At 45.9% G+C, this 25,116-nt stretch overlaps 3 protein-coding genes and 1 long non-coding RNA gene across 13 annotated transcripts in view; 1 reads left to right on the top strand and 3 right to left on the bottom strand.

Annotated features, from left to right (window-relative positions):
- Positions 1-2,589, bottom strand: part of SLC23A2 (solute carrier family 23 member 2) — a 54,167-nt gene extending 51,578 nt beyond the window's left edge. For all 7 annotated transcript variants that reach the window (XM_046903359.1, XM_046903358.1, XM_015297306.4 and 4 more), the window contains exon 1: positions 2,506-2,589. The gene's annotated coding sequence lies outside the window, so the exon portion shown is untranslated. The remainder of the gene's footprint in view (positions 1-2,505) is intronic.
- A 66-nt stretch (positions 2,590-2,655) lies between these two features.
- On the top strand, positions 2,656-7,959 carry LOC107054952. 3 transcript variants are annotated; one of them, XR_003071644.3, is made up of 4 exons: positions 2,656-2,746; positions 3,099-4,556; positions 6,157-6,407; positions 7,474-7,959. It is a non-coding gene; the product is annotated as an uncharacterized LOC107054952 (long non-coding RNA). The 3 variants fall into 3 exon arrangements; XR_005841576.2 differs by having other exon boundaries at positions 3,099-6,407; XR_005841577.2 differs by having other exon boundaries at positions 2,656-2,802; positions 3,099-6,407.
- On the bottom strand, positions 4,654-20,177 carry TMEM230 (transmembrane protein 230). 2 transcript variants are annotated; one of them, NM_001007877.2, is made up of 5 exons: positions 20,120-20,177; positions 17,885-18,012; positions 17,328-17,450; positions 16,113-16,281; positions 4,654-6,400 (listed from the first exon to the last, which is right to left on the bottom strand). In NM_001007877.2, the coding sequence occupies exons 2-4, from the start codon at positions 17,981-17,983 to the stop codon at positions 16,141-16,143; spliced, it is 363 nt and encodes a 120-aa protein (NP_001007878.1). In that variant the 5' UTR covers positions 17,984-18,012; positions 20,120-20,177; the 3' UTR covers positions 4,654-6,400; positions 16,113-16,140. The 2 variants fall into 2 exon arrangements, with proteins under 2 accessions (NP_001007878.1, XP_046759313.1); XM_046903357.1 differs by lacking the exon at positions 4,654-6,400 and having other exon boundaries at positions 14,985-16,281.
- Positions 20,178-21,984: 1,807 nt separating this feature from the next.
- On the bottom strand, positions 21,985-25,084 carry PCNA (proliferating cell nuclear antigen). Its single transcript, NM_204170.3, has 6 exons — positions 24,805-25,084; positions 24,140-24,237; positions 23,683-23,750; positions 23,367-23,561; positions 22,937-23,060; positions 21,985-22,536 (listed from the first exon to the last, which is right to left on the bottom strand). Exons 1-6 carry the CDS (start codon positions 25,023-25,025, stop codon positions 22,454-22,456), a joined length of 789 nt encoding a protein of 262 aa, NP_989501.1. The 5' UTR covers positions 25,026-25,084; the 3' UTR covers positions 21,985-22,453.
- Between the last annotated feature and the right edge of the window lie 32 nt (positions 25,085-25,116).

Here is a 25,116-nt window from a genome sequence, read left to right as displayed (position 1 = left end):
CATAACAGGAAAAAAAACCCAGCATACAAACAGACTCAAAGAATGAAAACCCAACCGGTCTTATTTTCAAACTGGGAAGCAGTACTGCACACAAACACAGCATCATCTACTAAGACTTGAAACAAATACGGGGAAAACCCACAGTCATATCACGTTCTGTTAGGATTGGTTTCCCCACCTCCTCAAATACTGCCAGTATCTTCAACTCCTCCTGAAGAAAACAGTCTCCAGCCCAGCAACACCAACAAAAACACGATTCTTATTTCTCTCCTGGAATTCAACTCCCTGTTAGTTTCAAGTGCAGAAGATGTAAAATCTCATACTAGCAGCTGGATAGGGTTTGCTTTAAAAAAAAATAAATAAATAAAAATCACAGAAACGTTGACCAACTTGCAGCCCAAATTATCCTGCTTTGTGTAAAGCTGGTTTGTTTCTGCATTGAGGACGCAGAAAAGGCACTGAGAGAACATCATTTCCATCCAGCTCTTTGCATCTACTCGATGTGAGGGCCAATGCCTTTGAGAAAACATGCACCAAGCCTCAGCCTAGCTGAGTGTGGGGTTTAAAGACAAGCGACAGATTGGGATGGATTTTAAACCTGAAGAACTTGGCATGTTAAGGAACAGGTGGAACCCAACCCACCCCAGCTCCTTCCCTTATCCCCAGGGCTCTGACAAGACATTTTCAACTCCAATTTGCATCTTTCCTAAAGCCAAGGGCTTGTTTAAATCTGCGATAAAAATCTCAGGGGTTGTTTAACCTCACAGCTAACCCAAGGTTGAATTTGTTCCAGTGCAACTCCCAGTTAACACTGCTATAATTTCAAGCTATATAGATCGCGACTTGAACCTGGGAGTAGAGTTGCAAAAGCTCATCAACTACAAATCCAATTGTTCTACATATCTCCAGGATTGTTTTACACTTTACTAATCTGAGCTACTTGCTGCAATAATCCCTTACCTCTAATGAAATCACCCAGCAGATTAAGGTGTGCAGCTCTAGTGTCTTGCTCTGGCAGGGTGCAACACTCCAACAGACTGCTCCAGCATTTGTTTCACTTCTCCACTTGGTTTTCCAGCCTGCATCAAACTCCAGGTGCCAGCAAAACCACTAACCAAAACAGCTCCTATTTTAAGCTTAAACTGGGTGATTTAAAGCTCACTCAAGTAAGGCAACACAATGATGCAGGGGGGGATATACAGATGTGTTAAGCTCCACATGAGAAGAGAGCATTATTTCTAATTTAAGTGGTCAAGTTCAACAGCAAGTCACGCATTTACTTGGCACTGAACTCATACCGAGAGGTATGAGCAGGCAATAAGACGTACAAAATGATCACAAAGATCTTCACCTTGTCTTAAATATGTCTGGGGATTTTTCTTCTTTCCTGCCAGAATTTTCTATGGGCTCTGGTGGCAGCTGGCTCCCTTCAGGGTTCAGCCCCACTCACCCATCTACAGAGGGGATTTGGGAACAGGAGACCCTCCCAAAGCCTGGGCATGGAAAAGAGCAAACCCCCAAAGCCGAGCCATCCTCTGAGCCTACAAAATGACAACGATGCTTCAAAATGAAGGGACAGGCATCTCCCTGCCTACACGCTCATCCTTTATGACAAACCCACTAACGACAGAAAGGCACAATGCAGGTATTGAGGCATTACCCGTTAGGTAATGAAACCCAATCAGAGGTTCATCAACAAGGTTTTTTGTCAGGGCATTCTGTACCGCCTGCATCGCTGAGCTCCACCAAAACACACCTTAAGACAAAAGGGAACTGTGCACGATGCTGAGCAGGGCTCACAGACTGAAACAGGAATAGATAATAGAAATATAAAATGCCTCGAGCTGCACAGGAAACAACACACAGCCCACAAGCCCCAACCATTTAAAATAATAATAACGCTAAAATAAAACCCTCAAATCACATCATGAGAATGGGATCAGACAGATGGGGGTGGGGTGGGAATAACCTGCACTGCTTCACCCCATTTTCGAGCTGAAGGCTCTGCCACCCATTTTGTTTCCAATAATGAAATAATTTTAAAAATTAATTAAATAAATAAATAAATAAAGAAGACGCCTGACCCGACGATCTCCGCAGAAATTACATCCACACCCACGGCCGTACCCACACCCCGGCAGGTGGCTGCGGCCGCAGGTGCCCACCTCAAGCAGCCCCTCCGCAGGGTACCCCCCCCCCCCTCCCCGGCTTGGAGGAGTGAGAACATGGAGGGGTTTAAAAAAGAAAGAGAAAAAGGGAACGCGGATGGCACAGCAGCCGCCAGGCCAAGGTGAGGCGCAGCCCCGCAACATGGTGGAGGCTCCCGGGTAGGCGGCAGGAGGAGAGGGTACGGCTGAGGGGGAGAGGAGACGGAGGGCAGCGCATGGAGGTGACAGCGGGCGGCGGAGCGCGGCTGAGGGGACGGCGCCATGGGGGAGGCGCCCGCCGGGCTGCTGCCTCAGCGCGGCAGGAGGAGGAGGAGGAGGAGGAGGAGGACAAGCTCACCTGCCATAGCGAACGGCAATGGCGATGGAAGCTACGGTAGCGACGGCGGCGACTCCTCCACGCCAGACTCCGCACCCCTCGGTCGGCAGCGGGGAGTACAGCGGGGCCGGGGCCGCCCCGACACGCAGAGCACGGGGCGGGCCGGGCCCCGCTCCGCCCCCGACAAGATGGCGCCCGTCGCCTTCCCTCAGCGCCTGCCCGCCATGGCGGCCCCGTACCGGCCGGCCGGTGGTTGTAAATGGTGCGTTATGAGGCGATTCTGAGGCGAGGCGAGTCCTCCCGAGGTGCATCGCTATGGTGTGTGTGAGGGGTTTCTCTCCTGGCTCCCCACCCCAAGGAAAATGGTGTTGGTGTGGGTACGGGTTGCACTCAGCCCATGCTTCTTCTGGGGGGGAGCTAGTTATATTTAAATGGGAAAAAATGAATGAATAAATGAATAAATAAATCCAGCTTTTCTAATAGGGGAAGTGAATGGGAACAGTGACATTCTTTCTTCCCTCTAAGGAAGTGGGCACCCTCGATATAAGATGCCCACCACCACATACACTGGAATCTCTGGCTTAAAGTCTGACTAAAATCTCATTTTTTCTCAGATTTTTAGAGTTTTCTGCTTGAGGAGTGATGGACACATCAGCCATGCAGCAGATCGGCTCCAGAAGCATAGAGCTGTGTGTTTCAGACCCATGGCAGATCCCTGCTGCTCCAATAACCCACATTGGAAGAGACGTATGCTTTCTCTCCAAGCCTGTCGGCCAAAAAAAAAAAATCGACATTCCTAATTGATTTTGATGCTGGGAACTTGTGTTAATTTTGCCCGGAGAGGTTGTGGATGCCCCAGTCTCTGGATGGGGCTCTGGGCTGCCTGATCCAGTGGTTGGCAACACTGCCCATGGCGAGCAGCTCATTGGAGCTAATGATCTTTAAGGTCCCTTCCAACCTAAGCCATTCTGTGGTTCTGTGATTAATTTATCTTCTGCCCTTTTCAAGTATGTATACTTCTCAGATGTGTTGGGGCCCATTGGCTCACTCTACCCTTTATGTCTTGTTGCCCTTCTGGGAAGCCACAGCCTAATGCCATCTCCAGTAATTCCTACTTTTTCTCCCATAGCAAAGCTCTGCTTTAAGCAGCAGTGCTAATTTACAGTAGGTGTCCTTGAGATAATATTGACTGATGCTGAGCTTTCTCCCCAAACCAGCCCACTTTGTGATTTGATTAAGGTGCCTTGTAGCTGTAACAGGAAACCAAGTCGATAGGAAAACCTCTGCTCTTTCTGGGCCAGTGACATTAATTGTAATCCATTGCATCATTTCACCCAGACCTGCGATTCTCTGTTGATCTTCCAGGTCTTTGCCTTAATAGTTGCTGTTTGCAGAGTTCAGCTGCTCGGAGTGTTTACTGAGTATTTGCTCACCAGCTGTCTGACCCCTTCCATCCACTGCCCATGTAAAGAGGGTTTCATCGGATCCCACTAAAACCCAGGAGCTTATTTTAAGACCGTAGACTCTATGAGGCTCCTGGAGCATTTGTGTTTCCTATCCTTGTGCATCGTTCAGTTCCACGTTCACTGAGGTACTCTGCTTGTTAAGCTTCTAAAAGGCTTTCAAATTAACCATATGGAGGACTATACAGGACACAGATAAGTCACAAAGCATCTTTTCTGCTTTGTATGCTCTTGACTATGGGTATCGATCCCTAAGCATTACTCAGTGCTTGGCTTTAACCCAAATATATACATATATTTAATTGCAGCTTTTAAACATTAATAGACTATGTTTGTTAGGGCAGAGGAGCATTCAGCCATGATAAAAGAGACATTTTAGTACTGCAAGATTGATTGAGACTGCAGCAGTTTCACCGCTGACAGGAGTTTGTATAGGAAGATGGATTGTATGTATCCAGTGATTCAGTCTCCCTATGAGGACTTCTCGTGTTCAGAAATCATTCTCAGAGCCACAGCTCTAAGATTTCTTTTAAATCCACATTCACAAATAAATGTTCTAATTTTACCAACGTGGCATCCCTCAGTTTTTGACTGCAGAGTGGAATACAGGTAAGCCAAGAGATCTGCAAGTGGGAAGTTCATGAGTCAGCCTGAAATTTAACAGATAGAGACCTCAAGGTCAAAATAATGACAAGGACAAGCAAAGGAAGGATGATAAACATGGATTTAGTGCTCTAAAAATTGAGTTGGACACCATTAGATTCCCTGGATCCAGGGGCTCAAACCCAGCAAAAGCACTCTCAGGCCTTTGTTCCTGTGAAATAGACAAATTACCTTCCAGGTGGATTTCTGTGTTGTCAAATTTCAGAAAATACCCTGACATTTCTATGGGTTATGGAGCTGGAGCCCACTTGGTATGGTCACACTACCCTCCTGCTGAAGTGTAAATTGTCTTGCTGGGATTATTGGCATGTATCATTCTTCATAATTAAAATGAGGACTTTATAAACACTATCAGCCTGAGTGATTCATGGGACCATAAACAAGCTGGAGGGAGCAGAGATACAGGATATGCATTTGCATGTCCTTCATAACAACAGCAAGTATAAAGGAAAATTAGCAGCCATTAATCATGTAATGTGCAGATCTTGGAGATCTTAAAGGGGTGACCTTCCTTTTGCAGTTTTCCTTTATATGTAATCTAGGAGATTATCAGAAGGGAAGAGATGTGAGGTCCTCAGAGCTCACCTGAATTTGCCTGAACAGGTGAAGTGTTGCTGCATCCAGACACCAAGTCGCCACAGAATGCTTGTCTGTTGTCCCAGTTAAACCAGTGTGAAATACCTGTCCATCTAAAATACATCTCCTGAATCCCTCTTCTAATTGCCCTAACTTCCTAAATTCCTATAAGTACTCTGAAAATGCTCAGTTCCTCAGCTAAGATCAACAGTCCTGTAGTCCTGATTCCTCCCATTGTGGTTTGTGCTAATCGGTCATTACGCTTGCTTTCATAATGCAGGATAAATATTACAGTATTAATGTAATCACAGTAGTAACAAGTAGGGAATACATGAGCGAATAGTCTGTTGTGATTTTTGCCAGCTCTGAATCACTGGAACACCTCAACAGTAGCATGCAAGTAGGGACTTGATTTTGTGATGAGGTTGTGCCCATGTGAAAATAGAAGTCTGCTGAGCTGGGTGTCCTTCCCTGCAGCCAGAGAACACAATATTACTGTGATAGTCCAGGTAACTAATGAGTATGTTCCCTAAGCATGCCAGTTTGACTTTGTTTGTTTCTTCATGGGTCTGTAAAAATAAAGTGGTAAGGACAGGACTACAGAAGGTCAGGGCTTTCTTGAGATGCAGTGCGTAGATTACTGGCATAAATTTAAATTCTGAAGTCTTTTTGGCTGGCATCTCCTCTGTTTACTCAAAATTCCCAGTTTAAACTGAAACATCACCTCCATTTGGACATGAGTCACTGATCTGAATACAGGATCTCCAAAAGAGTAAATTACAACCTCAAATCCGGTTATATCCAGAGATGGTTGTTTTGGAACTGGGATCTGTAGGAATTTTCCAACTGCCTATCTTATGCAGTAAAAAAAAAAAAAGCCAGAAAATTTTTTAAAAATAATAATAAAAAAGAAAAATAAAAAAGATGTTTGCCTTAATCACATTAACAGTATTTCCTATGGATCCCACAGGTGGTGTTCAGGAGTTTAGAACAACCCAGCATGGAACATATACATGGACAATAAATAGACATATCTCTACTGGATTACACAAAATGAAAACAAACCCCCTGGTATTTCCACAGCTGCCTAAGAGGAGAAAGGAGCCTGAGAAAAGGCAGTTTGTAGGTCACCAGCTGTGATAGCTTTCCTTCTTCTTCTGGAGTACGGTGTAAGTGAAGACAACGCTGAACGGAGCAGACTCTGGATTTCTATTCTATGAGGTAAAAAAAAAAATCCTTCTTAAGAAATGCTGTCTACCACCACCTAGTGGAAAATACCACTTCAGTTTTCCTTGACCTACATAGCTTTCTTGTTGATCTTGTGGACAGTCCTGACTCGATTGCTGTTTTTTTTCACCCCTATAGTGCTATATGGAATTAGAGCTAGCCAAAAAAATAAAATAAAAAAATCCTTTCTAAGAAGTACTTTAAAAACTTTACGACATACTTCCTGATCTGAGTTAAATCCTCAGTTTTGTCATCTGCAAAATGGAGATTCTAAGACCCAGGAAGAGTTTTATGAGGTTTAATTAGTGCAAAGTGCTCTTAATAGCAATAGGTCTTTTTGGTCCAAGGATCTCACGCTGCTTTGGTCCAAGTGCTCAAATTACTGAGGCTTCAGCCAGCGATCTGAGAGGGAGATGTACTGCTGTGCTTGCTGTATAGAAAGATAAATAGCAGGGGCTGCAAAGTTACAGTTGCCAGAATTCACATAATAAATCAATAAGCAAAGAGAAGAAAAATTCTGCATAGCTGCAAAATTGTTGGATCCCTACTGTTCTCATCAAGATGGTTTTCCCTCTGATAGCTTTCAGAGAGAGGAGACCCTCCTTGGCTTTTGTGCATGCAAATATTCTGCAAATGGAGTCCAGATTCTGGCAAAACAGCCCAGGAGAGCTTCCCATGCTTCTCACAGTAGGGCTGGTCAGATCACATTGCTGCATGGACCACACAGTATTCATCAAAATGTTGCTGGCAAATGTGGGGAAATGCAAGTAGTAGGGAATGCTTACAGTAACACTAACTCAACCAGACAGCTCATGCTCTGGATGAGAAGCTAATTTTCTTGATGCTGTTGTGTCTGGTACCTCAGGGGCTGTACCAAAGAGATGGGACTGAACTTGCTGAGTCAGGTATAAGGCCAGAGGATGGAGAAGATAGACTTAGCCACATCTCAGAGCTCACTCCTAGTCCTCTGGTCACAAACAATAGAGAGTCCTTACACACTGGGAAGAGTAGAAGCAGAAAAACAGCATGCATTATCCTCTCCATTCCCTTTTTCTATCAGGTTCCAGCTGCCAGTACTGCTGAACTGCTGGAGCCATGTCTCCCTGACCCTGAGATTTCATGGCAGCAGAAGAGGAACTGTAAGAAGCACGTGGCTAACAGCTCTGGACATTTTTGCTTTGCTGGTCCACATTCACACTGGCATTTTGCTTGCAGCCACCCATCAGATGAAGCCTGTGTCACTGGGAGAAATGATGTCCAGGCAGGAGACAAGCTGAGTTTTGCCATCTTACATCAAGTTCAATGAGTGGCTGCTGTTCAAAGCTGTAGCAGTAAATGGAGCTTCTGTTGACAAATGTGTATGGACAGAGCCAGGCCAAAAAGTGACTTATTCCTACTTAACTCACTTCCATAAGGGTGTGGACATTGTGCTGTGTGAAAATCATTTGGAAGCCCATTAGAGGAGTTTTGCAGCACAGTGTGAAATAGGTTACGTTAAGTGACCTCCACTGGGAATTCAAATAAAGACCCTTTGCTTTGTAAAGGACAGCAGCACTTTTGTGGTTGTTTACTCATATCTCAGAGAAGTGATAGCAGACAATCCCTGTCTTAACCTTTTCATTACTCCCACAGTCTGTTCAGGGAGGAAGGATGGTCTGGGATGGTGTCATTGCTTTTATCTGCGATCTGCCCATGACTCATTTAGTTCATCACATGAACGCATGGTAACAAAAACAAGCAGTGATGTCAGGAATGATAGAAAAGTGATTGCTGCGGAATCAATCCCCTCTAGCAAGCGGCAGAAGACAAAATAGAGGAGTGTAGCACTGAGACATGAGTCAGAGACGGAAACAGCACCACAACAAGCCCTCTAAAAGCTTCTTTTGAAATGGAGCTGTCCGAACCACGCTGAGTGGATGCTTTATGGGAATCATCACTCACTTGGCTGGAAGAACTCCCTGAGGCAGGAGGGATTGCTGGGCCCAAACCAGGGCTCCGTGGGCAAATGGAGAGCTGGAAACTGTGGCAGTATTTTTCAGTTCCTTCTTTCCCTGACAGCTGAACTAACACTTGTCACAGGAGTGCAAAGTAGGCAATTACAGCAAGCGTGGATGCCACAAGGCTGGATGGGCTCGCTATTTATAGTTTCCTACTGAGGGAGCTTTCCCACTGTGCCACTCTGCACACAGGTTAAGGTACAGTCCATGCCTTGAAGGGCTCACAGTCCAGACAAAAATAGAAAAAGGAAGGAGAAGCAGCCTCTTATGATGAGAGCCAAGGCTCGAGGAGATGAAAGGACAAAAAGGAAATCCACAACTGAGCCTGGTACAGTGCACTCCAACTTCTCCCCAGCAAACTGCCCTTCCTCTGGTTAACTCCTTCCCTGCCTCAAGTCTGACCTCTCCACTACCCATCATAATTAGTGCCAGTTTGATATGTCAGGAAGAGGAATTTTTGCAAGTTCTGACCTGTCTTCCCACTGTTATTTTCCCTCCGACAGATGTGGAGAAGGGACATGCACCCAGCCTGTATTCCCTCCTGGTTCAATGCTTCCATCCCAATGAAAGAAGGATGGGAAGCGTCCTGGTGTGCTGACCCTGCTCAAGGAATGATAAACCCCCTGGAGAGCAGCGGGCTATCAGCTTCAAGCATTCACTGCCTCAGACAGCTGGGGATGTGAGTCAAAGATAGACGTTCTCCTTTGTTTCATGTGAGGATTAAAACAGGAGCTGTTTGTAAGTTGAACTCTGCAGTATCTTCTCAGCAATTGGAAATGTGGTCACACAACAAAGAGAAACCCTTTGCAAATCTAGTTTCTTTGTAAAAATCTAGTACTTGAGGTTGGAGACCATCCACTGGCCTATTTGTAGCCAAGCATTTGAAATGCTGCATTGCAATCCCGCCCCTGTTCTCATGCAGTAAAATACAGAGAAGAGTCACTTGACTTACAGTATCAAGTACAGTGAAAATGAGATATCTGTCTGGAAAAGAACCACTTAACACAGTGGTGAAGAAGTCTTGCTTCCACTTGTGCTGTTAGTGCTGAGAGGCAATAAAAAATCATATTGTAGAAGCTGGTAGACTTTTTATAGTGATTTTAATGGAAATAACCTACAGAAAATGGTATAATGATGCTAATAAGTATTCACTTGTTTAAGGGCCTGAGATCTTTTACTTTCATACTACGTACACTTAGGTGTGTAAGCTGAGGTGAGACTGCAATATAAGGAATGGTGAGACTGCAATATAAGGAATTGAGCAGGCTAGAAGTCTGTTATCCAAACCCTGTATGCAGATGGTCTGTTATCAAACCGACCCCTCTCTCTAACTGAAGTTAGTTGCTGTCAGCAAAGTGTCTGTCCCAGCATTTATGTCAGCTTTCTGCCAGAAGTTTTTCTAAATCCACCTGACTTCCTTTGCTGAATATAGTTTTTAGCTCAGAGGCTGATGCTCTCACATGAGTGAACCCTTCCCTAGTAGCTGGCTTTTGGTTGAGTGGTTTGACCACTTGCATTAAACATGATGCAACATATGACAAATGCAACTGAACGTCGGGATGCAGCACAATGAAAATGCTGCACCCCATCTGATGGGTCAGCAAGAGAGAAAGGAGTAAGAGTGTGCCTGGTAAGAGCACTTGGAAAAGCACAGAGATGAATGCCAAGCCTCAGGTCTTTCAGCCTTTCCTTATAAGAGACGTGCTCCATGTCCCTGATCATCTTTGTGGCCTTCCACGGGGCTCCCTCTAGAAGCTCCCTATCACATCAGCGAGACTTTGTGTACCACGCATTTCTCACCAACCAGGAAAGAAAGGTTTAATCCTTGGTTGACAGGTTAACAGCATGATTTGCAGCAACAGCTTAAATAAATGGTTGCAGGCACAAACGAGTAGCAGACAGCTAATCCTTTAAAGGCTTAAGTGCAGCTACTACTGCAGTCCAAGTAAATATTTCAAAATAAAATTAATTAGTGGTGACTGGTGGATTTTCTTCTTTGTTTTGCAAGCCCAGGCTTAAATGGTGATTCCTCCACAGAATTTATGCTTTCAGTGCCAAAACTGCCATTTTGCAGGAGTAGGAGGTGCCTTCTCAAAGACAATGAATTGCAGTGTTGTTCCTTACTGTAATTGTAGCAGGACTGGAAAAGTTACAGATGAATCTTGTAGGTTCGCGTTACCATCAGAGGGGCATCAATGGCTCAGTGTCCAACACAAGTACAACGTAGAGGAAGTCTGCTTCCTGATTCTTGTTATAAGTAAGCTCTGCCCATGGCCACAGAAATAATGGCCTTAATAATGGCCTTACTTCCAATTAAAAGATTTTTCTTAACGCCTTCATAGACAGAGGTCAAAGCAGGAAGGCAAAAACCTCAACATAACCCATACCCAGCCAACACAAAACAAAGCCTGAGACTGGAGAAGAAAAACACTCAAACGAAAGCAGCAAAAGGTCAATGAAATTATTTGAAAACAATCATTTATAATCCACAACCAACCCCTTTTTTTGTCCGAGACTTTTTTCCTTTTACCTTGACCTTTGACTCCATCTCAGAACAAAGCCAATTTTCTTGTGAGGGAGGAATCTCTCATGGTCCACCGGACTGTCTGGACTATTTTTAGTTAAACACAGCATTCCTAAGAATCTCAAGCTGCTTGTGTATTAAGGAAGGAGCAAGGAAGCCCTGTGACCACACACATCAACATTTCACACGGCAAGCACAGAACACAGCATGCCAGATGGGTTGAATGCAGAGCTCTAGCAGAAAGAACATAGTTTGCCTGCAGTTTTCAGTAGATAAAGAGAGGGGAAAATGGACAGCTTGCACTTACCCACTAAAATGATGAGCTGCAGCTCCAGAGCACAGCAGTGGGAAATCTGCCCAGTGGAAAGGCAGAAGTCAAGGAGGTATGGAGGTGTTTTGCAGGTGGAGATCTTGCTGGGAGGAGCAGGACAGATGCCCAAAGGGAAGGGAGAGGAGAAAGCTTATGGTAACAGTGGTAACAGCGTAGGGAGAGGCAAAAGATGTGAGGAGTGGTTGTATGAATGAGCTGATGGCGGGGACTTTTAAGGACTGAGCATGAGGGGGAGGAGTGTGGAGAAACTCATTTAGACCTCAGCATAAGTGGAGTGTAGCACAAATCTGATTAGATGGGACAGGACTGTAGTGCCGAGTCATTTCTTCCTGCCCTGCAGGGTTTTCATGTCTTCTTTTATGCTAAGCAAAATCCATATTGCCATAAAAGTAGCATTATAGCACTGAGCCTCTCAGTGGCAAACGTTGCTGAATTTGGCTAACTGCAGTTGGCAGAAGGAAAGCAGACCCCAAGCGTAGGGTCTAATCTGAGTGATGGGTACCAGAAAAGCACTCAAGATGCCACCATCGATTGTGATGTTTGAACAAACAAAACACTCATTTTAAGGCTATATTTAGAGCACACTGGTTGTATCTAACATGCTCCAAGTGAGTCATCACATTCTCTCCCCCTCATCTCCACAGATGTTTCACACGATTTCTGCTAATATATTTTCAGGATTAGAAACAGTGACAACCACTCCTCTCTGCAGATAGTCCTCAGCCCTCATGGAGCACAGCATCCAGGCAGGCGTCAAGGATCAGCTTATCGATGAGGACATAAAATCACTGCTGAGAGAAGAGAATCAAGGTGAACCCAGCAAGGAGAAACAAGAAACCCAAGCTCCCACTTTTCTCCATCACTGTAGAACCAGCAGTGAGCCCTGCTCTTCTTCCCATCCCATGAGCCTCCTCTATCAGAACAAACACGTGGAGAAGCTCAGAGAGATTGAGCAGCAACGATGCCAAGAAACATACAAATACAGTGCAAGGAAAACTTCTGCTCAGGGTATTGGCACCCCATTTCCCAGGATGTTCCCTGTAGAGCTGTCTCAGGTGAGCTGCTGCTGAAGGTTGGTGGGTAAAGACCTGGGTGAATCAAAAACTTGCCTGTCATTTAGGGTCTTTATAGGGGAAGCAGGGGAGAAGAGGAGTTAGCAGTCACCTCCTCCCAGCACGATGCCCCCCTGCAAAGCTCTCTGAATGGAGAGATCCAAAATCGCTGTGTCTGTAAGGAGCTCAGCATTGCTGACTCCTCTAACCTTGAAACAGAGAGGAACTGAGACAACACCATAGGGTGATAAATTCTGCACAGCTCTCACTTGGTGCTCTCACTTGGACGTAGGCACCTCACCATCCCCTTTATCACACCAACCAATCTACAGAAGCACCATTTCTCCCTCTTCTCTCGAGGAGAGAACCGTTTGCATAAAGCTTTGGATAACTGTAGCTTGTCCTATTGCCCCTTTCCACTGCTGAGCATCTCCCTGTCTCCTGTCTTTGCCATTTGATACAAATAGCCCCTTGCAGGCAGGGCTCTGTTGTAGGATTTCAAGCTCGGGGCTTGTAGTTAATGTCTGCAGTTATTCAGATAGTCTTCACTGCTACCCATACTGCCCTAAGAAGTTGTGGGTGCCCCATCCTTGGAGGTGCTCAAGGCCAGGATGGGGCTGTGGGCAGCCTGACCTGGTGCTTTGTCTGCTTCAGGGAAATTTCCTCTGATGTGATGATGCTCAGGAATTTGCGTTAAGCTGTGCTCGCTCCAAACACTTACATAAAAATCATGAGATTAATCAAAGAGGAGTCTTTGCTTTTATAAAGAATACATTTGGTGGAATTTCTTTGTGACTTCTTTGTAGCTCAGGCCTTCGGGAGACTCCAGAGTCAAACAATCATATAAGTACACCACACTACAGCAACAGAACATGACTGAGGATATAAATTCAGGCACTCATAAAATAGAGAAAAGCCTTAACTCTGGGTGCCTGTTCTTGCTGCAGAGCTTCTGTGTATAACAATACCCCATCGAGCCATATAAATGCCAACTATTTTTATCTAAGACAGCTGCCTCACCCAGAATGGATGATGCTCAATATAGGAGACAGCCATTTGGTATTATCCTCATCCATCAGTGCTCAGCCTCATTGGTCAAGCCGTGCTCTAGAACCAGAAATCTCTTCACAGGCATGAGGCTGTTGCCAAATCCCGGCACTCAGGCACCAGAACAGTATATGGGCAACAGCCTCATCTAGATGGAAAACTATGTTGCCTTCATGCAATGCTTGGACAAAAATATGAGCTGACAGCACCAACTATCCTCAGAGCTACACCAAAGGAGCATCACTGCTGTATGAAAGAACAGTGCTCATCATCGAAACAAATGCTTGCAGTAATTCTTCTAGACTTTCCAAAATGTAAAGTCAGTTTGTTTTCTAAGCAAAAAAAGAACAGCAGGTATTAGCTGCACTGCAGCCAGACCACAGAAGTTTGAGCATAAGAAAATTTATACTCTGGAGGAAAGCCGTGCTTAGAATACAATATATGAACACACAGAATGAGGTAGTCAGGACCTACATTTTTTGAGTAGTAAATATACCTTTTTGCCCATAAATAGATATAAAATATCCCCATGCAGAGGAAATTTTCCATGTGTCCCTCCCTCATACAGACAGCCCTGAAAGGGACTGATCCTTATTTGCACTGTGCTTCTGCCAAATGACAAATAAATTGCCATCCCTCCAGAGATGTCAGCACGTTCTTTGCCTGCCCCCTACATTCCCTTATCCCTTGGTAGCTGCCTCAGGCTTCCCAACTTTCTGCAGCCCCTCGGCTCCCCTCTGCTCCTCTTTTTCCATCTTAAGTTCTCTTCCTCTCCCTTTTTCCCAAACCAAACAAACTCACATTCTTATCCCCTTATAAAGGCTGATTCATGATTTTGCGTCAGCGGCAGCATTTCTGGCCAGACCCAGCTTTAATTGAGGGATTTCAGCTGCTGCTAAGTGGTGGTGACATCTGGGAAGCTGGGCTGCCATCGGGAACACGAGACCAGCGATGGCCAAGGCCAGCATGACGCAGCAGAGCAGGGAACATGCGTAGCTGTTGCCTTGGGAGGAGGGAAGGGAAAAGGGAGATCCTGAATTCAATCAGTTATTCCTCAAAGTGTACCGCCAGGGCACTCACAGGCCGATGAATCAAGTCAACCCAGGGAACAGATGGAGTTTAAAAAGAAGATGACCTTGGCTCAGGCTCTGCGTTTGATCTAGAGCACTGGAGGAAGAATGGCAAAGTGAGGAAGGAAAAAGTGAATCCTGGCCTTCCGAATCACAGAATGGCCCAGGGTTGAAAGAGACCTGAAAGATTATCTCGATCCAATCTCTCTGCCAGGGTTGCCACCCACCATTTCAAGCTGCCCAGACCCTCACCTAACCTGGCCTTGGGCACCCACAGCTTCTTTGGGCAACATGATGAAGCACAGACTCATGCCACACCTAGGGCACTGCATTGCTGCTCTACAGAGGGTAATTACTGATTCAGGTGAGCCAGGGGTCCTGCAGAGCAGTTGGAGCTGTTATGAAGCTGCTGGCTCAGCAAAGCTTATTGCTGATTATAGCAACTGCATCAGAAACTGGAAGGAGTAAGCAACAGCATGTTCAGCTCATTGCCCAGAACCAATTTTAGACTACACTGAAATCTGTGAAGGTGAAAAAGATGAACTTCTGATTTGTACACAGAAGATAGATAAGTTTATTTGTATTAAACACATATACTTGCATCTTGCATTTCTGTGTCTTGCCACATGGTTGTTCTTCAGGACACTTGGTTCAGTCCCACCTCAGAGACAGCGAGCTTTGACTGCATCAAGTAGAGAGCAACCAATCTATTTCCCCTGAATAACCTATGGCTGAAGCTAGCAATACAACACAAACAGAGTTTATCCAGTACCAACTATACAGACTTGCTTTTTGCTGGTGTAAGGAGTCATTAGCAACATATCTTCTAGACAAGGACAAAATAATCCCAAATATACATACAGTTAGAATTCAAGTGTCTGCAATACCCACACACCAATCAGAACCAAGGTTTAGATATTGAGACTCTTCAAGTTCTGGTCCAGATCCCAATTCTTATCCCTGTCTCTATTTGCTTTAAAATAGTAAGTAAAATCCAGACATAGTCAGTCCTTTTAGAGGATAACAAGTTGATTTTGCCATAAGTAAGAGTGGCATGGAGAACAGCTTGCTTCTGAAAAGTGTTTGCTGAGGAAATAGGATTGGTCAGTGTAATGATGAGTTGCACAGCAAATGCAATATGTGCAAGTTATCTCATGCAAGTGCAGTTTGCATTTGACTTCTATTACTCCAGACAAGCACAACGTAAGTAAATTGGAAGAATTTTGGATGGGCAGAGAGCAAAAAATATAAAGTGATGTACAGTGTTTGCAACAATAAACCCAAGGGTAGCCACTCTCTCTCAAAAAACAAACAAACAAACAACAAAACTCTTTGAAACAGTTAGAAAAACGAATATCTTTACTGATGGAACTGTCTGGCTTATCTATTTTTGGAGAATGGCTAGAATTGCCTTGCCCAGAAACTTCTTACAGGCAACTGGCATCATATACCCAGGAGGAAAAATACTATAAATCACATGTTCTTCCCATCTACTGTTGCAATCCTTTTGGTCACTTCCACATTTAACCCACCCCTATCCCCACCAGCTGAAAGCTTTCAACACCTCCCCACAGCATTTTCAAAACCAGGAAGATGCATCTTGTGACTGACATGCTCCATTTACAATCTTACAGGCTCCCTCCAATATTTAGGGTCACTAGCAGCTCTTAACACTAACCTAATGATAATGCTGTCCGGAACATTATTCAGTCATCAAAATCTGGGATATCATCATAGGAATAGCCCCGGTAGCCTTTGGAAGCATAATATGCAATGCGCAGGTGGTAGAAGCCTGGGAGGAATACGAGGATCCCAATGATGAGCACAGGGATGGCACGGTCTGTTCCCTGCAGCAGAGAGAAGAGCGATGTAAGTGCCACGAGGAGGGATCTGTATGGAGGTCTTATTCACCCCTATAGGGTTGGCCCAAAAAATTCATCTCAAATCAGAAATCTCTCAAGCTTTATCATGCTAAGTTCTGATACCCTTCCTGGTCTGCTCCTCGCTACAGGAAACCTCAACTGAACTTTTCCTTTGGGTAGGAGGGGTGGCTCCTGCTGACTCTATCACATTACAAAATTGCCAACCACAGGCTGGGTGCTGAGCACTTGGCTAAGATCAGCTCCCCTATCAGCACCCGGACTGCTTCCGACACAGCCAAAATGCTGCTGCTTCCACACTGATAAGCAGCAGCTGCCAACGGTAAAGCAATTCCATCCTGCACAAGGCAAAAGGTGAAGTATGCCAAGCACAGCGTCAATGGCAAGTATCACATCTGCTTTCAATGGATCATAAATGTAGAGAGAGGAGATAAATAGTGCTGCGTCCTGTATGGTGATCAAGTATCCCCTACAGAAAGCATTAGGTCTCTATTAGAAGTGTGACGATCCTAGCATTATTTCCACCAAGATAGCAACGTGGCATTAAAATGAAACCACACTACCAAGCAGGACGTAGAAACTCAGCCCGTCCTGACAGATATCCCATCCAGCCTGGAGCTCCAAACACAAGCTAACTGGAGACCTCAAGGGTTGGATATTAGGAACAATTTCTTCTCAGACAGAGAGGGCAAGCACTGGCATAGGGAGGTGCTGGGCTCCCTGGAGGTGTTCAAGAACTGTGGAGATGTGGCACTGAGGGACACAGTCAGCAGCATGGTGGAATGGTTTTGGGGTTGGACTTGATGATCTTAGGGGTCTTTTCCAACCTGAATGATTCTAAGGTTGATTCCATGACTCTAAATAGAGCTGTCAGCAAACACTGCTGCGGCAGTAGAGGGAATTACTTTCTTGCTTATTGTGCCAAGTTTCTGCACTGAAATTATGGTTCGTGGCAGGCTTTGGGAGGGGCAAACAATACAGAACTCGAAGAGAGATGTAATCAATCCACTTACGCCTTTGCTAATGTATCCTGCCAAGAGGAGGGCTCCGATGATAATGAGAAAAGTTCCAATCATGAAGAGCACAACAGCCAATGCAATCGCCTTGTAGGGGATTTTTGGTGGGCTCTTCTTGAACTGGATGGAAAAAAAAACCCAAATGTTAAGCAGCCCATCTCAGCGTTGTCCCCCTATAACCATGGCAGAGATGTGAATATCACAGCTGGCAGAGGACAAGAGAAACCACTGCTGCAGTCTCCCTGCAACGAATCCTGTCCATGCATCCCCTGCTGTCTGGGGCAGCATTTACACCCATCACTCTGATTTTCATCCCCCTCCAAATAAATGAAGCTGACTCTATTTATTAAACAAGTAATCTTATTTCCAGATGAGCTCTGTGGGTTTTCTGGAGCAGAAGGGCTGAAATTCTATGATTAGACATGGTAAGGTTGGACTTGATATCCTGGATACCTTTTCCAACCTTTCTGATTCTACGAGTGGGCACGATGATGTTGGGTTGACGGTAGGAATTCAGTTGCAGAACAAAGCAGGTTTTTTTCCCCACATTTTACCTGCAGGTCAATATATCCATCATCAGTGCTGGCGAGCTTGGAATATTTGACTTTGCTACTGGGAATCCCAGCAGAGAGATTCGTTCTTGACGGCATCATTACAGTGAGGCCTGGGCATCAGCTAGAACCTGGAAAACAGAAAGAGACAAAAAAAATCAGAGCAAACTGGATGACGGGGCCAGATGTGGGTTATGTTTCTTACGGTAAGCACAAAGAGTGTCAAGCTGATACTAACCAGAAGAAATTCATTTTCATAAGTTACATCTTTTCAAAGAAAGCTTTGTATCTAAGGCTAAAATACAAAGGCATGGATATGTTTCCTCCCTGGAAGCACTGAAGGCCAGGCTGGATGGGGGTGTGAGCAACCTGGTCTAGAGGGAGGTGTCCCTGTGTACAGCAGGGGGTTGGAACTTGATGATCTTAAAGGTCCCTTCCAACCCAAGCCATTCTATGGATTCTATGATATAAATGCAAAAGACAAATTTGGATTTGTCAATATTTGAAATCAAAATTAATGTAGGATGTGTTTCAAACCTCATACAGGTTCCAGAATAATATCCCATGTATAAATTGGCTCTCGCTGCACAAGGAGGTCACGCTTCCTGCTGCAGGATGTCTGAGGTCTACCTATTTCTAAACAGGATCATTAGCAAACAAACCCAAACCAGAACTGAACAAAGCAGCTTTTCAACCAGACGGATATTTTGCAATAGATCCACTTTGGAAAAAAAAAATAGTAAAAAAAAAAGAAACCAATGTGAAATAGATCATCATTGGGATAGCTTGAGGCTTGAGTCAGAGGGAGCATGATGGTGTGGGCAGTGGGTGAAGCAACCAAAATACGGGATGGGGCTACAAACCAGAAGTCACTCCTCTATCCAGCTGCAAAGGAGGAAGCATTCAGGGCTGCAGTTAATGGAGTTGCAGCAGAGCTGTACCCTGCAGCTTCACTCTGTGTGCAGCCAGGCCCTGTGGTTTTGCTGCCAGCAGTGACAGCACCGCTGATTGGAGCAGGGAGGTGGGCAGAGCCAGCTCTCCTCTTCTGGGCACTGAACGTGGACCCGACCTCACACAGCCCTGACTCAATGCAGAGCCGCTCAGTGGGAAGTCCTGCAGCTTTGTGATCTATGCATGGGGCAGCTCTCACCCTGAACCCACTGCCTTCCCAAAGAGAGGCACAGTTTCACTCCCTGCACCAATTCAACAACTTCTAATTTCTGGAAAAGCATGAAATAATAATAATAAAAAAAAGACAACCCACAACCCCATGAGCATGTATCCCAAATGATAAAGGTGCCCTTTCTGCAATAACGTTTGGTATCTCATGGGATGGCATCTCCTCAAAGCACTCTCTCCACTGGAACCAAAATAAATCCTTCATCTCCCTCAGTGCTAAAAGGAATTCTTTTTGCAGTCCTCTCTGCTCACTGTGCATTGGTAAATCCCTCTTTAATGCAACTTTCATTTAAAATAATAAATTAAAAAGAGATAGCAAAAACCCAACACTCTGATCTTAAACCCTCCCACCTCTTTAATATGAACTATTTATGGAGGGGAAAAAATATACATATGCATCTCCATTGAGAGTGGGAATATTGCCCCCCTATGGGGCAGTAACACCCCTCCTCTGCCCCTTACCCACCCCTTTTCTTAGCTCTTACCCATCCCTTCTTTTGCTCTTTGTACCCAAATGCCCTCGGAGTCTCCCATGTGCCCATGGGGTGGAAGTGCAGAAGGGGAAGAAGACAGAAGAAAACAGCACATCCAAAACTTAACAAATATCCCCACTCGGCCCTATTGTGCCCTGGGATTGTTTATACTCCCTGTCTCATTGCTCATGGGGTGATTCCCAGTGGCTTCTCAGGGATTACTGCTGATTTAAGCTGTCCCTGCGCTCGCCATACCTCACCCTAATAAGGACGAACACACAGTGCTCCCTCAGACCTCACGTTAAGGGCTATATTCAAGCCCAAGCAAATGTGGCACTTCAGGCCAAAGTCCTATTTCTCCCCCTGAGACCCTCAATACACATTTCTACCCTCGGTGCCCGTATCGGGGGGGGGGGGGGAGCAGGATGTCATTTCCTGCCCCGCGCAGAGCTCAACGCCGATGCAATACACCCAACCGACCCCCCTGCAGCCCCCAAAGGGACTCCCTGCTGCTAAACCCACATCACGCCCATCAGATCCCCCAAAATCTCAGAGGTCTGCGAGGTTATCACGAGCAAAGAGTTACCTATGGCTCATGCTGCTGCTCAGAGCCATCGCTCCCAGCGCCGCTTCCCGGCCACGCCAACCCAGGAAGTTTATTGCAATGACGGCTGTTTCCTTCCAGGTTATGGCAGCAGCTTTGCTGGCTCAGCTCTGCGGGGGTTATTCTGAGCCTGGTGCTGAGGGGTGGCAGCTGGAGGGCTCGGGGAGCTGCAGGGCAGGCAGTGTGGGCACATCTGCTCCGTGCTATCCGCTGCACGTTGCCCTGCGTATAGAAAGGAAGCAGAGGGTATAATTGAACTGCAGACACAGCGCAGCCCTCTGTCAGTCATAGGGCATCGAACAGGCAAGCCAGAGCCAGAACGTTATTTAAAGCATCTGTATTAATAGAGAGGAATCACAGCTGGGATTTACTCCATCCAACCGCTCCCAAAGAGGAAGCTGAGCATGGCACGAAAAGCTATTAGCTTCTAACACTGAATCCTCCCCATTTCCAATTAATTCCCCACTGAAGCACTTAATTGCACTTGGGAGTACAATGGCAACCCAACGTGAGCAGCATTACATTTGGGGTTAAAAAAAAACCCCCATCCCTCCTATGTACAATTCCTATGCACCAACTGAACTGCTGCTGCAGTTTTAGGGCAGGTGATGCTTTCAGGTGTTTGCTGAAAGTTCAGCAACCTCAACGTTTAAGAGAATAAATGAGGCATGCTCTAAAGATAGGAGGAAGCTCAATATGAGCTCTAAAACATTTTCTACTGAAAAAGATGTGCTGGTATAAGTTGAGAACGAAGGGCAAAGGGCAGGAGGAATTCCCACCACCAGCCTTTGAGCATGGGCTGCTTTCAGTGGGAGCAGCCCTGTCATTCTGACACAGCACACTCGGTTGCTTGAGCATTACTGCCACCTCGTGAAGGTCTTCTGCTCCACCTGCCCTGCTTAGGGCAGTTTGCACACAGGATACTCTTGGGGATGATCAGTGGGAAATATAGCACCTCCTATAAAAGCAATGAACGCAGTATTAAGACTGCAAGTACTTAATACTGATCGAGCCAACAGAATTGCTTCTGTGTTTCTCCATCTTCATCTGGGGTGGAGTCACTGAGTGAGGACGAAGGGTAAGGACTGAGATGGATAGCAGCACTGTGGTTACTGAAGAAAAACAGCGGGTACCCAGAAGTTTTCAAACCCAATTTCCACCACCAAGCCCCAAAGCATGCTGCAAACCTTGGCATCTCCATGAATGATGGTAACTTAAGTAAAGCATTCTCAATGTAGGTGACTGCAGCACACTTGTCACACGTGGAGCAAAGACACCACAGGAACAGAACACGTGCAGAGCTGCTGAGGAATGGGCTTAACATCAAGAGAGCAGTAACAGCAGAACCTAAAGCATGGCTTTCCAGCCCAGGTTTCAGACACTGTGACACCACAGCATTTGTCTACATACTGACTTCCTTTAAAGCACAGGTGGCAGCCACAGAATCAGTCTGTGCTGGAACAGGTGGGTCTTCAATATGCAAATCTTCAGTGCTATCTTAAGGAAAAGACATTTCACAAACCTGTTCCACTGGAACAGGCAGCCCAAGGAGGCTGTGGATGCCCCATCCCTGGAGGCATTCAAGGCCAGGCTGGATGTGGCTCTGGGCAGCCTGGTCTGCTGGTTGGCCACCCTGCACATAGCAGGGGGTTGGAACCAGATGAGCATTGTGGTCCTTTTCAACCCAAGGCCATTCTATGCTTCTAAACCTCACTGGCTTAGAGCAGCAGCATCACTGGTGGATTAGTTAAGTGAGATTTCCTACCTCCTTCAATTCAATGCTTTAACAGAGGAACCGTACATCAGCACCATTTAACAAAGCAGCGATTGATCCGCTCACATTGAAGTAGGATAAAACCATGAAGTTATTTTTTATTTCCACATTTGTTAGGATACCAGCTTCAAAAACAAATGAAGTAAGGGGAAAATAAACTTGTGACATAATTAAACAGCAACCCTAGCCAACTACAGTTCCACAGGTGGAAAAAATCTAGGAACCATCTTTACTGAAATTAAATATTGCACTCCTTTAACACACGTTAAGAGGAGTATTTCACCTAAAGACAGCATCTAAGAGGTTACTGCAAGTATAAGCACAGGCTAGAAAAAACAAATTCCTATTTCCAATGACATCAGTATAGCAAAATAGCAAGTTGAAAAATATTTACAGAGATATCTACAGAACATTCTTAACAGTGCTGATTCGATGCTGCAATGCACTGATATTTCTAGTAACATGGGGGACAGCAGATTTCCTTCTCCAAGCTGGTTGTGCCCCCAAGAGCTGAGCAGATCACCCCCTCAGTCCCAGTGCAGTTAAGAGCCTTCTTGCTGGTCTTCAATCTTTGGAGCCAGGTAGTATTTTAAGTGTCCCATATCAGCAATCTTGTACTCCACAACTGGTAAAGAAAAAAAAGAGCTTTCAGAAGGTTCTTCATAAAAGCAGTTAAATACATTCCTAATAGAGTTTGGATAGTGATAGGACCAGGGGGAATGGTTTTAAACCGAGACAGGAGAGGTTTAGGTTGGATATTAGGAGGAATTTCTTCACTCAGAGGGTGGTGATGCACTGGAACAGGTTGCCCAAGGAGGCTGTGGGTGCTCCATCCCCTGGAGGCATTCAAGGCCAGGCTGGATGTGGCTCTGGGCAGCCTGGTCTGCTGGTTGGTGACCCTGCACATAGCAGGGGGTTGGAACTGATGAGCATTGTGGTCCTTTTCAACCCAGGCCATTCTATGATTCTATGATTCTAAGGGAGATTCTTCTACAAGGCTTTCAAGGAGAGCTGATTCTACTTACCGAGAGGAACATCTGCAGACATGCTGAGTGTTACTGTAGGTGACAGGGGGGTGGCTTTGGTAAAAAAGTTCAAATACCTCAGAGCAAAAGTCAGCTGGACTGGCTCATTCATTTCTATTGTAACCTGGAACAACATCAGCCAGATCAAAGTTTGGTAAAGGCAAGTTGCAATGAACTCCCCCAAGCTTCTCAAATAATTCAGAATCACAAACCTAGCCACCTCATGCACAGACAGTGCTAATCTCCACTCTGCTCTGTGCAGGGCTGCTTGCAAACCCCACAGCTAAGAAAGTGCCAGCAAAGGTTCACTGACTTGGTTCTATAGATCAGAGAAATACCAGATCCAGTGACCTACTTCAGCCCCCAGCAGTCACAGCAGTAGAAACCTCAGCACAGAAGACACCACAGTAATCATTAACATTCCACTTACAGCTTCTTCCTCTTTGTCCACATTACTGGTCTGTGACAGCTTGATGTTTCCATTTCCTAACTCTCCATTAGCTGAAAATTTCACACCGTCTTTTGCACAGGAGATGACAACAGCATCACCAATGTGGCTGAGGTCTCTACAAATGCGTGCAAATTCAGCAGAAGGCATTTTCACTACACAACTGTATTCTTGTTCCTGAAAAGGAAGCAATAAACTTATACCAAGGAGCTTTAAGACTTTTCAGTTCTAGGTTTGTACATGAGGAAAACATGCTGTCCTAAGAACAGTGCATGCAGTCATTCAAACAACTACTTACTGGAATTCCAAGCTGCTCCACATCGAGGTCCATAAGCTTCATCTCATAATCAGAAACCTTTTCCTGATCTAAAGAAACAAAGCATAGTTTGACCAAGTGTTTCAGAGAAGTTATCACCCTGAGTTTATATTTTGCCCACAGTTTTTCTTCCAAAAGAAGGCCTTAATCATGAGAACGGGATTCACCTTACTTGATGACCTAGAGAGCCTTCTGAAGGCTGTTGGAGGAAAGCAGGCTGCCAAGATGAACCTGTGAGCATCTTTATGTACCTCAGGGATGATTTTCTTACAAGGATTATTAGTGAGGTAGATTTTTACACCTCCAAAGCATTTTAAGTGTTTAAACAGCATGCAATTCCTCTCATTTCTCACCACTCCTCACAAACAGCGTGCACTGCTTGGTCTATGAAGACTCCTTATGTTTTCTAATAGCAAACGGAGTCACAAATACCACTCACTTGGTGCTTCAAACACTAGAGCCAACGTATCCGCATTGTCTTCTGCTCTGAGTGTTATGATGTCTTCATTTCCAGCACACTTCAGTATTTTAGACATGCTAGAGGACAAAAGACAGATCAGCACGAGTTATAAACGGAGCATGAACACCTCCCCGTCACCTATCAGCGTTAAAACACACCTAACAAGCTATCAGAAAAGCAGACTCTGTGCGTTTTGCATTATTGCTACACGTTGCCATTGCATTCTTCTAGGTACACAAACCCTCCAGCCCGCTGCTGCCAAGCACACGAACTGGCATTGAGCTGATGTCCCCCCAGGTAAGAGAAGCAGGGCCGGGGAGGGGGGAGGAGGGGCGGCAGCGCCATGGCTTCTCCCCGCCAAACTTTCCCGCCACAGCGCGGCGCGCGCCCAGCGCCGGCAGTGACGTCACAGCAGCCGGCGGGCCCCGCGCGCGCTGCGAAAAACGGCGCGGAGAGCCGTGAGGAGAAAGGGGGAGGGGGTGGGGGGAGGCCTAGAAGCGGGCCCGAGCCCCCCAAAACCGTCTCCACACCGCGTGAGGCCCAAACCGCGCACTTTCCCCTTGTTATCTCCCTGCTTCAGTAAGGCTCGCTCCCTTCAGTGCCTCAGGCCGGGTCCAGCCCCGACGCGACCCCACCGCCGTTACCTGTTTAGGTTGACGCCCATGGCGATGTTGCGGTCGCAGCGGTAGGTGTCGAAGCCCTCAGAGCGCAGCGTGAGCTGCACCAGGGAGACGTGCGAGGAGTCCATGCTCTGCAGGCTGATGCCGCCCGAACCCAGGTCCCAGCACGCCTCAGTGATGAGGTCCTTCAGGGCCTCCAGCACCCGCTTGAGCACCGAGCCCTGCACAAGCCGCGCCTCGAACATCTTGGCGGCAGCAGCAGCGAACAACAACCACACGCAGCACGACTAGGCCCTCCAACTGCAGTAGCCCGCCAAAGTCATCCTTATATAACTT

Source organism: Gallus gallus, chromosome 22 (assembly GCF_016699485.2).
Source record: "Gallus gallus isolate bGalGal1 chromosome 22, bGalGal1.mat.broiler.GRCg7b, whole genome shotgun sequence".
NCBI lineage: Eukaryota > Metazoa > Chordata > Aves > Galliformes > Phasianidae > Gallus > Gallus gallus.
The sequence above is the reverse complement of the archived record's forward strand: the minus strand, read 5'-3'. Positions and strand labels throughout refer to the sequence as shown.